Source organism: Dreissena polymorpha, chromosome 12, assembly GCF_020536995.1.
Source record: "Dreissena polymorpha isolate Duluth1 chromosome 12, UMN_Dpol_1.0, whole genome shotgun sequence".
NCBI lineage: Eukaryota > Metazoa > Mollusca > Bivalvia > Myida > Dreissenidae > Dreissena > Dreissena polymorpha.
The window spans coordinates 28,028,881-28,043,237 of NC_068366.1; the positions used below are offsets into that span (position 1 = coordinate 28,028,881).

Consider the following 14,357-nt stretch of genomic DNA (forward strand, 5'->3'; position numbering starts at 1 on the left):
GGCTGTGCCTTGATGTGGTATGGCTTCACACAACCATCTCTACTGATGCAAGCTCTTAAAACACCATACTATAGCATCATATCCTACTATATCACAAGAAACGTCTACAACAACCCCCACCACTGAATGTCTACAGTATGCTCAAATCTTTCATATTTTATTATCTTACGTAAACTGAGACTGTGTGATATTTCAATGGCAACATACACATTTTCCTCATCCACCTCGTTCAAGACCTTCTTGATTTTGTTGTAGAGGGAGGGTCCATTCTCTGGGTGCACACACGCCTCCGAGTAGAGCAGTGAGGAGCCATCCTGCACCACACATGTGCCATTACTGTCCAGCATGTAGGGGAAGAAGTACACACCTGAGCCTGTTGACAGCTGTAATAGACATGCAGCAATAGAAAAATGGGGTTTCTTCTTCATTTCGTTCAAACCTATTACATTTTTGTACTTTTAACTTGATCGTATAATATGCATAAAGCTTACTGCTTATTGAGACATTCTTGAATTTCCTGAGTAGATCCACTCATATATGTCATGAAGGGAGATCCTTTGAAGGTTAATAGAAAAGGAACAAGAGATTGCCAAGCAATATTGTCCCCTATCGGTTAAACAACACCATTGTCAGATTTTTTTTTTAATTTGATGCCATAGCAACCAGAATTCTCAACGTAGGAACAAAATGAAATGACGTGCATAATCTCCATATTGCCATCTATCAAGTTTCATGAAAAAATATTAAGAACTTTTAAAAGTTATCGCAGGATCCAGAAAAGTGTGACAGTCTGACTGACAGACTGACTGACAGAGCGCAAACCATAAGTCCCCTCCGGTTTCACCAGTAGGGGACAATAAACAAGAACTGCATTTGTGAAACATTGGCCCTCTACTTTGCCTTCAATCCACATTGCAGCTATTTTAGAGATAGTCCAAGGGCGACACAAAACTCACTTCATCTGTAATTCATGAAGGAAACACATATACCTAAAATCAGCTGAATAAATGTATCTGAAAGCATTTCATTAAAAAATTGCCCACAACTTTGCCAAAAATCATTGGACAGGAACGCAACTCACACTTCACCGGTAGGTCTGTCAGTAGGTAGACTCACATACACAAATCTGGTGTTTATCGGAAAGCTCAAAGTAAACAAGCTCAAAAAAACAGAACAGCGAAAAGACTAACAGACTGAAGACGATTGCTATATGCCACGCTTATGGGGGACATAAAGTCCTGGGAACTCAAGATTGCAAGGCATAAACAATATCAATTATGACACTATGAACTAAAATTCTTATTCATTTGTAGCTTAATATATTTTCTTTCGCAAGTATAAAATACTTTTGCTTATGAATTTTATAAATATAAAGCTATAATTAGTTATGTTGCTCACCCTTAGTGAAACAGTACCCTCTGGATCAATATCGTTAGCGATGACCACATTGTTTTTCATGTTCATGCTTTGTCGCACACCAATGTGGTAGAAGAGAGAGGATTGCTGGGTAGCTATGGTCATATCCACAACCACCACGTCGGCGTTGTAGAACATATCCAGTACTGCCGTCTCTCCAAAGTCCAGCTTTTGGAAAACAATGTTCTCTAGGCAGGCATCACAGCTGAAACAAGAATGTATTAAGATGATACACTTTTCTAGTTTGCAGATATATGTTGTTTATCACTCAAGTTTTGAGTCACTCAGCTTCAAGCAAGACTTCTACGGTGACCAATGTTTATCATTTCAGGACATGGCTATTTGATCATGTCGCAAGGTAGATCATATAATGCAGTACATGAAAATGAAGGCATAAACATTGGCTTAGTCAATCAGCTGAGTGATTAAAGATCAAGAACTCAGTGTCTTGTGCACCTTACAGGCTTGTGCCGTTTAAGTGAACTTAAGTATGTACATATATAACTTAAATATATTATTGGTGAAAACTCGTATACATTCACAATCAACCGTCGTTATGTTACATTCAAAGCTGAAAAATTATGTACATTTTATAACAAATCTGAGGAAATAGGGAATATGTGGTTTAAATAACAACCATTAAGTAAGTTACTTGAATATAATCTTTTTTGAGCACATATTTACAGCTAACGACTTTAAAGCTGCTCCTTTTTACACACCAATATGCCTAAAATCTTCCTCTAATACAAAAAAGTCAAAATTTGTCACATTTTTAAGGATGGTCAATATCCAAGTCAGACTGGCATTGTTAATTGACTACCTTTTACACGCTTTGTCCACATCACTCAATGCCTTCTTTCTAGTGTTCAACAGAGAGATAGGGTTGATAGATTTAGCATCTGGAGTCACAGCCCCTGAGGTGGCCCCCGCTGTGGTCACATCAATCACAGTCACCACCTTCATGGTCACTCAACTGGAACCAGCATACATACATATACATGTAGTTTGCAACTTTTGATTGATGAACAGAAGGGGCCTTATCAGGGCTTAACACTAACTTTTTTTCAACTAGCCCATTCGGGCTAGTAAATGCAGAACCTACTAGCCCTGACCAATCTTTCATGTGCCCTTACCCAAGTATTATCAAAACCTTTATATTTATCATTCAAAGAGGCAAATGTTTTAAAAGCCCTTTTTGGACAATACATAGTGTGTTTTATCCAAGTTTGTTTACTTCATTTAATGGATCCAAGTATTGTTAAAAGTTTGAACCAGTCGTCCCAATTGTTTATACAAACAACAGAAACATTCCGAAATTACACTGCCTTGTTTTTCTAAAACTTTATAAATTTCAAACAATTATTCATAAAAGAAAGTTATTTTTAAATGCCAGCAACACAAGTTAGTCTCTTGTTAAATATACTTTTTGTATAGGTAATATTCCAGCAAAATTAGTATCATTAAAATTGTGTTAAGTGTCTCATGTATTAGACTTGACTATTCTCGGTGTCTGTGTTTTTTATCTTATTTGTGCACATTTCTAAAGCATAAAATTGTGTTGCGTTAATAACGATCAATTTGTCATTATCGGCTCGGATACTACTCACATGTACCCTGGGTACTCTTGCCTATACTTACATGTACCCCGGGTATGGTAAATATACTAAGATGTACCCGGGAAATTTAACGCTAAATCTGTCGTCTGCTTTAAAAAAAAAATTAATTATGTTCATATTAATGACGAATTTTCTGTTAAATGGCCTCTATATTATCAAAACTCATACTCAAAAAGCATGTTGATGCAATTTTTAAACAAGAGCACCGCCTTGCGGGTGCAGACCGCTCATCTATTCTTCTTTTTAAAGGTGTAGGGACCTATCTCAATTTCAATCACAAAGGATCAAGGGAGGGGTGGAGTTGAGAGGGGCGTATAGTGTGGGGTGTGGTCATTTATTACATTATCTTCTAAAAATGCAAAAAAATGCAAAAAAATTATATTTTTTTTCGGAGGGGGGGGTTCTTGGGTGGGATGGTTGGACGGTATTTCAAAAATAAAACAAGGGCTGTTTGTAAAACATGCATCCCCCCCATATGGGCTGTCCGTTGTAGTGGCAGCCATTGTGTGAATACGTTTTTTGTCACTGTGACCATGACCTTTGACCAAGTGACCTGAAAATCAAAAGGGGTCATCTGTGAGTCACAATCAATGTACCTATGAAGTGTCATGATCCTAGGCAAAAGCGTTCTTGAGTTATCATCCGAAAATCATTTTACTATTTCGGGTCACCGTGACCTTGACCTTTGACCTTGTGACCTCAAAATCAATAGGGGTCATCTGCGAGTCATGATCAATCTACCTGTGAAGTTTCATGATCCTAGGCATATGCATTCTTGAGTTATCATCCGAAAACCATTTTACTATTTCGGGTCACCGTGACCTTGACCTTTGACCTAGTGACCTCAAAATCAATAGGGGTCATCTGCGAGTCATGATCAATCTACCCATGAAGTTTCATGATCCTAGGCGTATGCATTCTTAAGTTATCATCCGGAAACCATTTTACTATTTCGGGTCACCATGACCTTGACCTTTGACCTAGTGACCTCAAAATCAATAGGGGTCATCTGTGAGTGATGATCAATGTACCTATGAAGTTTCATGATCCTAGGCCCAAGCATTCTTGAGTTATCGTCTGACAACCACCTGGTGGACGTAACGACCGACAGACCGACCGACCGAAAGACCGACATGAGCAAAGCAATATACCCCCTCTTCTTCGAAGGGGGGCATAAAAATGCATACTGTAAAATCATTGCCGCTTTACTTCTGTTTAAGCTAGACACTTGTTTTGATTCAATAAAATTGTAAACTATTATCATTAACATTAATAAATTGATGTTTCATATCATTTTAAATCCTTGAAACTTTCCATAATATAAACTTTTAATTAACAAAAAGATAACACGAATGATTCGGCACTTATTGGCTTTTGCTTTCTTGGTTCGAAAATGTTTGTGATCGACTGATATTTTGGTGCAACAGTCGCGGATGTCTTTCGACCTCTCTTAGACTTTTTATTTTGCATCGTTATAGAAGCTAAAAGTTCAGACGCTCTACAAAGACATGCACAATTAACGACGGATTAAGTCGGATTTAAAACGCATGTATGTCGTCGTAAATAATTTGGTCAGACGCTTAATTTGACAATGAAATCTAGTCCGCAGAGGGGTTGGATAACTTCCACTGTTTCTCTGCTCCGTCATCCAGTTGCTTGCTAAATGAAAGCGTCGCCGCATTACGAAAATAATTCCAAAGAGAAAATACCGAAAATGAGCAAAGCATTTTCGATCTATTGTAATGTACGCATCAAATTTGACGAATTTGCGTAAAGGTCAAATCTGTTGCATTTCAATACGCATGATATTGTATTTCTTTGCGTTTTTGAACATTTTAATAGGGTGAAAGACGCAGATACGCAGCTTATCTGGAGCACTGCTTCTTTATCCATATGCACATTTCAAAACATAACTCATTCAATCAGTTCTGGTTAACTTTTTGCTGCATTTATCCCCCCTGTAAGCATAATACAAAAGCTTTCTTGCTAAAACTTTGTTAATTAATTTATTTATTACCTAATGTATACCTTAGACTCTTATCATTTTGTTTTTATTGGGAAATTGTGGAAAATTAAATACAAATTAATCGGAACTGCTGATTATCAGGAACTGGTTGACAAACTGTTAGTAGTACCAGAGCCGACAGTGACCAATTGAACGTTACTAACAACAGCAACAAGACATTACAAATACGTGTCACACATTAGATATTCTTTTTTTATCATCTGAATATACGGTAATTACAATTAATTTCTATTTCACAATTGTGGTTGGTATATTTCACAGTAAATATGCTATAGTCTTGTAGAGTCGTGGGTAATTTTCGTAAAGTTGTTACATCACAAATATTTTATAAATATATGACCATGAATCATAATGAAAATAATTATTAACCTTCCTTCTTTAAGATGTGTTGCTTTTTTCCAAATGTTTATCGTCTTTAAACATCAAAATAATCTACTGTGTTGATAGTGTCAAACTACCATCATGAAAATAAGCTTCCGTTTGATTCGTGGGTTCTGATTGGCTGCCAGAATTTCAAGATTTGCATACTACAAATAGCCTTTAAACTGGCCTTGCAGGACAGGTTAATTTCTTGTGAAAAAATGTCAACAGACGATGTAGCATGGTAAATACTCATAAATAAACAATTTTATGTTACTTTGAAACACTATATGAACAATACATAAATGAGGAAATACTTCATAAGGACCTATCAAGTTATGATGAATTACACTATTTACTTGGTTTTGACGCATTTTTTATCGGACAAAAATGGTGACCGTGTCAAAACATTTTTCTGTAACAAACTGCATCATGTGCGAACGTTCTATCGCGAGATTTCACGCGATTTCTATACCCACGAATCAAACAGAACCCACGACTCTACCAGTAACAACCATATATCTGTGTGTAAGAGGTTTGAAAGGTGTTGTATACAACGTACTTTAATTAATTATTCAATGTAAGATAATTGGTATGTTAATTAATCGGCTTTCATTGTAAGTAAAACTAAAATATGGGCGAAACAACCCTCATGTAAGGGCGAAACGACCCAGGGCGAACAGGTTTAAGAGGGAAAACCCGCAACCCATGCCCAAAACAGTATGACAGTATGGTTGTCTTGAAGTATTGTCTTTTCTGAATGAAATAGCGTGATCAATACGTACAAATCTAGATAAATTAAAATGGAGTTACGGACTTACAAAAGCAAACGTAATTTTCTGTAATGCAAACAAGGATCATTATCCATGCATGTGCATACAGTGACTAATAGACCAACAATTTTAGGCACCAACAGATGCAAATGCTTGTTGTTTTTTAATAGTAAGGGTCAAGGTCGTTCTCGTTCAATGCGTTAATTTAATTAGCAATTAAATTATGTTTTTAATCTTGCATTTATCTTTTTATATTCAAAGTAAAGTACAAAAGTATTAAGATAAAATAAAATTATTAAACAATAATATAAATTATAAAGGTTAAATTCCACTAAACATTACTAAAAGAAGAACCGCAACACTCTCACCCCAAGGCGTCATCACTCACAAGCTCAATCTCTAACAGAGTTGTCGTTACATGCTCGCACATGCATGGAAAGTAGCGCTCGCATACCCGTAGCCGGGTGGGGGGGGGGGTGCGTTGGGTGCGTTCGCACCCAACATTTTTTTATCAGTCACTGAACATGGTCAATGAATGTGAAATTTCATACAACAATGCTCTCTAACTTCAGTCTCTAAATACAGATAAAAAGTCACCAGAATGCAGTATTTTTAGTTTCATTTTCAATATTGTATTGGGGGAGGACCTCCAAACCCCCTTACTGTAGGAGCGGGACAGCCTCTCCCGCATCTATCCCCCTTCGCCACTTCGTTGCTCAATAACAATCGTTGATGGGAACATTCGCGCCCCCCTTTTCAACCCTGGCTACGGGCCTGGCTCGATTGGTCATTGTCGGCTCGGGTACTACTTACATGTACCCCGGGTACTCTTAAGTATACGTACATGTAACCCGGGTACGGCAATTATACTAAAACGTATCCGCGAATGTTAACGCTAAATCGGTCGTTGTCTGCTTTTTTTTAAAATTAATTATGTTCACATTTATGTCAGTTTTCTGTTAAATGGCTTCTATATTAACGGAACTCATACTCAAAAAGAATTTTGATGCAGTTTTTTAAAAGAAAAATTTGTTTAAGATAAACAATATCGTTTTACTGTAATCGGTAGCGCGCTTTATGACATCGGATTTTGGGCGGGAATACAACTCGGGTACAGTCTACTATCGACCGGGTACGTTTAAGTATATTTACCGTACCTGGGGTACATGTAAGTATACTTAAGAGTACCCGGGGTACATTTAAGTAGAACCCGAGCCGACCATGACCAATCGAGCAAAAGAAGCAGTCGTTCAAGTGTTTATGACACCCGGATTCCAATGCACTATTGATCTTTTTTTGTATTCGAAGCGCCAATCAGTGTTATTTATTGTTCAAAATAAAGTCGATAGACGTCGAAAGACGTATGGCACATCTCCTTAAAACTGATGTGATGAGTGAAAAAAAAAGGAATCACTTGGTCAGTGCCGCTTTACTTACATACACCCCGGGTACTCTTAAGTATACTTATATGTACCCCGGGCACAGTAAATATACTAAAACGTACCCGGAAAATTTAACGCTGAATCGGTCGTTGGCGGCTATTTCTTTAAATTAATTATATTCACATTTATGTCAATTTTCTGTAAAATGTCCTCTATATAATCGAAACACATACTTAAAAAGCATGTTGATGCAGTTTTTTTTAAAGAGAAGTTTGTTTTAAATAATCGGTAGCGCTTTTTAAGACATCGGGTTTTGGGCGGGAATACAACTCGGGTACAGTCTAATATCAACCGGGTACGATTAAGTATATTTACCGTACCCGGGGTACATGTTAGAATATTTACGAGTACCCGGGGTGCATGTCAGTAGTACCCGAGCCGACAATGACCGATCGAGCGTCAGTGCCTAAAACATTAGAAATGTTTTTGATGATAATTCAAGGGGATTTTTGTTTCATTGAAACGGGTCCGAAAGAAAACAACCTCTTTAAAAAAAATCTGAATTGAAACAAACCTCCATGCCATTTAATAATGGATACACCTGGCTATATATATATATATATATATATATATATATATATATATATATATATATATATATATATATATATATATATATATATATATATATATATATATATATATATATAATAATAAAAGTAAAAACACGTGTCTGGGATTTAAATATATATATATTAAGAACATTAAGTTTATGCATTCTTAGTTTTAAAAATCATTTTATAACAGGGGCCCTATTTGTCTGACCACGTATAGTGTTTATATGTTGATGTCATAATTGTGGTTAGTCTATGTATCTATTAGTAGGAGAGGGTTATTTACCAACAATAATAAATATTCTGGTTGAAGCTATGTTAATTGTATTTCTTCGTATCGCTCCATAGTCACGAGCTCGATACACAATTTGGGTTATACTTTTTCTGATCTTTTGGCTATTCGGTGCTTTAAAATTTTCTCATATTTTATTATATCCTATCTCATTTACTTATTGAATAAGATTTAGTAAGTGCATTTATTAATACAGGTAAATATATATTTATTTTATATTTCTGTAGGAATCCAGTATATCATTGCCATAGTCTCTTTAAAAGTAGTCAAAAGATTAACAAAAAAGTTCACATAGATTAATTTAGGTTCCCTGTACATGTTCTGGCATGTTTGGGTATATTTTGACTATTTGACACATGAAACATAATGGACAAAATTGAAGGGTTACTTGTGTAAAAATGTCTCAATATACCGGTTATATGCTTTCATAGCAGCTTTCGAAGTTAAAGAAAAAGAAAAATAGTTGTTTATATTGATTTTTTTTTATGAAATCGGAAGAACTGGGAGAAATTTATTCTTCTTACGTTGAAAATGTTCTCCATTTCGAACAAAAATATTTGATCGTTGTGAATGCAGTGTTGTCTTGCTCTGTACGAAGATATCTTCAGATGTTCAAGATATATAGTACAAACTGATGCTCCTATTAAGCTACAGCTGATTTAACCCGCGTTTCAAACGCCGTTCAATTTATCAAATTAAAATTACACGTATTACTTGATTTTCAGTTTTCCACATGAAATGTAAACATAAGCGGGTTTAGATGAGAAAACGCGATAAATTGTAACGCACATGTCCGATTGTGTCCGTAATATCGCAAACAGACGCCATCCGGTGGCGGTTACTTATTTGCGACTTGAACATTATATATACATTTTGTGTAACCAAATACCCATTTGTGATTAAGCCTGATGAATCAGGTAATATTTATAGACATGTAAAACACATATTTCCAGTCGTATTTACCCCACTCGGGAAAATATAATTTGAATGACCAATCATGACACGATAACACATGTGGGCTCTTACACTGAACTCAACCAATATCAGCAAATTTCAACCGCATAGTTTGTATTGTATGTTTAGCTATCAACGTTGTTATCCGGCGCTCTCCCAAAAAGTCTTCATAATAATGTGGAAATACGTACAGCTACTGTCGATTGAATGTGTTTTCTGTTCTACAAAAGTAATAAAGGCATCGTATTACCCCGAGAGTCATATACCTGTTTATTACATTATTTTATTTTCGCGTGTATTTGATTTATTCGGCGTAGATGTCTAATGGTTCTGATCTAGATCTCTTGAATTAGTCATCATATGCAGCGGGGAAATTTGCATACTAAATCGAATCACGAAAATGTTAATGTTTTAGGGAAAAAATGGTTGCTTGTTTACCGATAACTCTTGCATCAGTTTGGAGATAAACAATTACTTAAATTGTGTATATGAACAGTTAAAAAACAGGAAAAGACACCATATTAGTAAAGATATCGACATATATTCGGGAAGTGAACATAATTTTGAGTAACTTTACTGATTGCAAGTTATGATCAAAATATTACATTCACTCGCTGAAAGAAACATACATTTTATTATTTCATAAAGCCTTCATGTACGACACCCTTAATAAATAGAAAATGTTCAATTTACTTTGAGTTATTTTTGTTTTTAATTAACCTTCTTGAAGGCTTTTATATACACTTTCCAGTGGTACATGAGCTCTACCAATTAAATGCACGAAATATTCATCTTGGTCCGTTTTTGTATAGTTTTGACAAAAAATACATCACTATTAAAGGTCTGGATCGACGGCATTTACCCAAAATATAGACATGAATGTAAATAATCCATATTCAAACTTTTCACACACATTTATTATTATCTTGCAAAAATAAGATAGTAATTGTTGTTCGGAAAATTTTTAACAAGAAATATCTTTAAAAAAAGATATACGGCGTTGATAGTTCAATGAATGAGATCAATGATAGCGAATGTCTTTTTCTGTGCAGTTCTTAGCTGCATCACACGCAGTTCGGGATGTTACGCGGGGTTTTCGCGGCTTATTTTACATTATTACATATTGCTGGTCATAAACCTATAGATACAAAACAGAAAACCAAAAGAAGAATGGAAGTGAAATTAAAACATATGAGTCAACCGACCACACGCGAAGTATCCGTATTTATAGGCGCGTTCTTCGAACAAACCTGTTTTAGTGGTTTGTCTGGCGTTGCTATTTGATTCGATTATTAACAGTATCGAGAATCATCGCGCTCATGCTTAATACATTAGAATATGGTGGAATAATTATTGTTAAATTAATCAAAAAAAATATTTATCATTGTATTGTTGAAAACACATTAAGAATCTAATATTGACATACCATAATTATATTGCTGAATATCTTCATTTAACATATTTCTTGTCTAAAGAAAATTCCTGGTCACCTAGTTCACGGATAGCGTCTTTATTATATAACGATTATTTTACTGGCCGCGAACTCCGGTGATGACCTGTATATAAACTCTGACATCCACACACACTAACCGCGAATTGACTCGATATCTCACGGGTTGAAATGCAATGCATTAAAGTGAGGCCTCGCTTCCACTGCTCTTTACACTTTTACATGTTAACATGTTGACAGGAATATGGAAGTAAGTACTAAATATGAGAACACAGCCTTTAAGTATAAAAGCTTTTGCCATGGCAATCCTCTGAAAATAAAAGGTGCACGCACAAACTGTATTGATGTCGAGAATTGAGTGTAAAACTGTACTATCTATTAAGCCTTTTCATTAGAGATAAAATTGTTTCATGCAGTAAAACAGTGTTACAAAGACGCGTATATGTTTCCAATGTTCTGGTGGTATACTCAAATCAGCCAATGGAATAAATGAAGTGTATTCATTCGTACCTAGCCGCGGGAAATTTTATTTGAATTTTATTGGACACTTACAAAGGTCAGGTAAGGTGATAAGCTGGCTTAATACAGCTTACGCCGAAAAAAATCAACAAACATGTTTCGATACACGGCGCAGTGGGCTCTGAACCCAAGCATGTATAAACTTTAATAAGTTTGAAATAAAATAATCTTTGTTCGATGTAGCTGTATAACCCAGGTTTTGACCTGGCAAATTGAATTTTAAGGATATTTTCCGCAAATAGAGCCGAATGAATATATTCTGAAATTTTAATAGTCGGAAAACGCCCCCCCCCCCTCAAAAAATAAAAATAAATATTTAAATAAATTAAATGGCTGCATATCAATGCATCATTGACACCTATATTCTGCGCAAAATATTCACATAGATATACACATTTTGGTTCAGTGACAAATACGAGTAGATCTAAACGTTTGGGAGATGTACAAAACAATAACTTGGTCGTAATGATTATCATTAATCCTGAATTTGTGTTTGTTTCTTATATTAAAATACTGAGACAAGGAAAATTCACTGAACACATTCAAGAATTGTTGTGAGTTTTAATGTCAATATTTTATTTTCGCAGCCTGCTAAAACCAGAGCACGAATATTAACGAGGAATGTTATATTTGGAGTTAGTATGTATATTTTGATAGTTCCATAAATCAAATTGTGTCAACTTTAATGAGAATACGTCTACACCGACTCGTTTTTGCCGTAGTACCATTAATTGTGTCTTTGCGTCGTACAAATGTACATATTGTACACAGGATGCAGGATCACGTGACTTTGGGGTTCCTAATTAAACGAAACTGGATGTAAACACACCGGTAAACAATTTTTCTAAAGAACTTCAACTTGTGCATAGAAGACAGATTTTTATGCTGCTTATGGCGATGTGAAAAACATCATAATTACTTTATTTAATAAGCACGTTTTTTTGTTCAAAAATTCTATTTTTTTTACAGATTTCAGACGTATTCAAGGATTTATTCTTATACCTTAAGATATCGACACAAACTGCAAGAAAAACTGTCTTTTTGCACTAAAGATGTCCGCAAATGTATTTCAATAACTTGAGATATTTGCAAAAATAAATTTCTTGACGGTGTGTTTACATTCTGTCCAGCCCATGTGTAAGCCCATGAAACTCCCGTTGATTTTGCACCCTGGTACAGAGTAACGGGAATTTCCCAATGGTGTTCATATTTTTGTGTACATGGAAAAATACGATGTTTGTCAAGAAAAATATTTGCAATTGTGCAAAACTCTTATTTCGCTAATTGTCTGGTAGCACTATTTTGAACTTTAATTCTTTGCTTTTTAACAACGAACGTTTTATCTGTTTTGTAAAATAAATAAATACATATAAAACATCGCGTACCAATCATTTATTTGTATAGATCTATGGGTAACTGTGAACAAATCTCTTTAACGAACGAATATGTTATTTACTGTTGTACTGCAATCATGTGATATGTGTGAACTTGCTTTCAACGCAGTATATTCTATGTTGCAGCATTTTAGGGTCAGTGCTCAATCAGTCTGCCTTTCGAGCAAAGGGTATTTGGAAGCCATGTATAATGCATGTATGCTAATAACACAGTTTCACCAAATAACTAAAAAAATTGTCATTGAAATCCTGTTAAAAAATGCATTGAGATTACGTGAATAACATGGGAAAAAAGAAAACCTACTGGTGAATGCTTTAGTTGGCACCGTGAACAAACATATAACTACCAGAATTCCGGTAGTATAGTATGTCATGTTAAAAGAAGATCGTTTTATTATCTAAGCACATATGTGTGCCTTTTTATATTTACATGTTACATGCGTGATATGAACAATGTATAATTATTCGTCGTATAATTTGTGTGAACTATGTGCATACATGCAATAAAATAAAGTACAAAATTATTATAAACAAGCGGATAAACAAGTGATACAATTTAAACATTTTCTAGTTTTCAATTTAACTAATTATGTACATGTGAGCATTTTCAACTCTCGTATTCAAACTTTACGCCGAAATCTCTTTTAAAGTTATTTCTTGTTAAATAAATGCCTTTGTAAAAGCACCAACTTGCACTTGTAAAATCGCCAACTCGCGTTTTTAAAAGAAATTTCTATTTTTTGGTATAATATGTTATTGTAACGGGCGTCAACACTGTTACCATTAGTTAAATATATTTCAATAATTTTCAATTAAGAATGTTTCTTTTTAGATATTTGTTTGAGCCTTAGAAACATCAATATGCTGTAAAGTTCTTAACAATGCACCGACGATGGATCACGGCGGTTAATCACGGGCGCCACCTCTTTTTGCCATGCATTGATAAATGAGTCAATGCTACTTCCGAGGTGGCGCTAGGGCCCTGCCGGATGTATTAGAATGTCACGGATAATTCTACAGATTGAGTCGGTTTTATATGTTGCTTTTTCAACACATTTCGCATTATTTTAAAAATCGGACAATGTTGTGCGATTAAGCGAAGATTATTTTTCACTTACACATGAAAAGAAGCATATAATAACAGCCAATTTAGAAACCTGATGACCTTTATAAGTTGTGGCATGGAGAAGTTTTTAACAGAAAATCGATGTATTTTGCTTGTGTGACGAGCACATTTCCACCCAACGAAATCGCTTACAAAATCAAACAATTGCTTTGAACATGTATAAGTTGTTCCAAAAAAAACATGAATTCTTGTCGATCTAATAGATAATTTGGTATTTTTCCAAAAGAGATGGGGCCAATCCCAATGAGGTGGCGCTTATGATAGAAGCTGGCGCCAATGCATATTTTCAGCTACCAGTATTTTAGTTTTCTATGCCGACCAGACACTTTTTGTGCCGTATTCCAGGTTGAGTGTTCGATCTTTTTATCTTAATTCGACCATAATGAAATATAATAAAAAGTACAGTCTTCATAATAATGATGAAACATTGTTTTA

The 14,357-nt window shown here is 35.1% G+C and overlaps 1 protein-coding gene across 6 annotated transcripts in view; it reads right to left on the minus strand.

Moving 5' to 3' along the window:
* Positions 1-6,379, minus strand: part of LOC127854259 (mitogen-activated protein kinase kinase kinase 15-like) — a 68,779-nt gene extending 62,400 nt beyond the window's left edge. For all 6 annotated transcript variants that reach the window (XM_052389284.1, XM_052389283.1, XM_052389287.1 and 3 more), the window contains exons 1-4: positions 6,240-6,379; positions 2,237-2,389; positions 1,399-1,621; positions 208-383 (exon numbers count right to left, since the gene is read on the minus strand). In XM_052389284.1, the coding sequence (XP_052245244.1) occupies positions 208-383; positions 1,399-1,621; positions 2,237-2,379 (542 nt within the window). In that variant the 5' untranslated portion in view covers positions 2,380-2,389; positions 6,240-6,379. The remainder of the gene's footprint in view (positions 1-207; positions 384-1,398; positions 1,622-2,236; positions 2,390-6,239) is intronic.
* Positions 6,380-14,357: the final 7,978 nt, after the last annotated feature.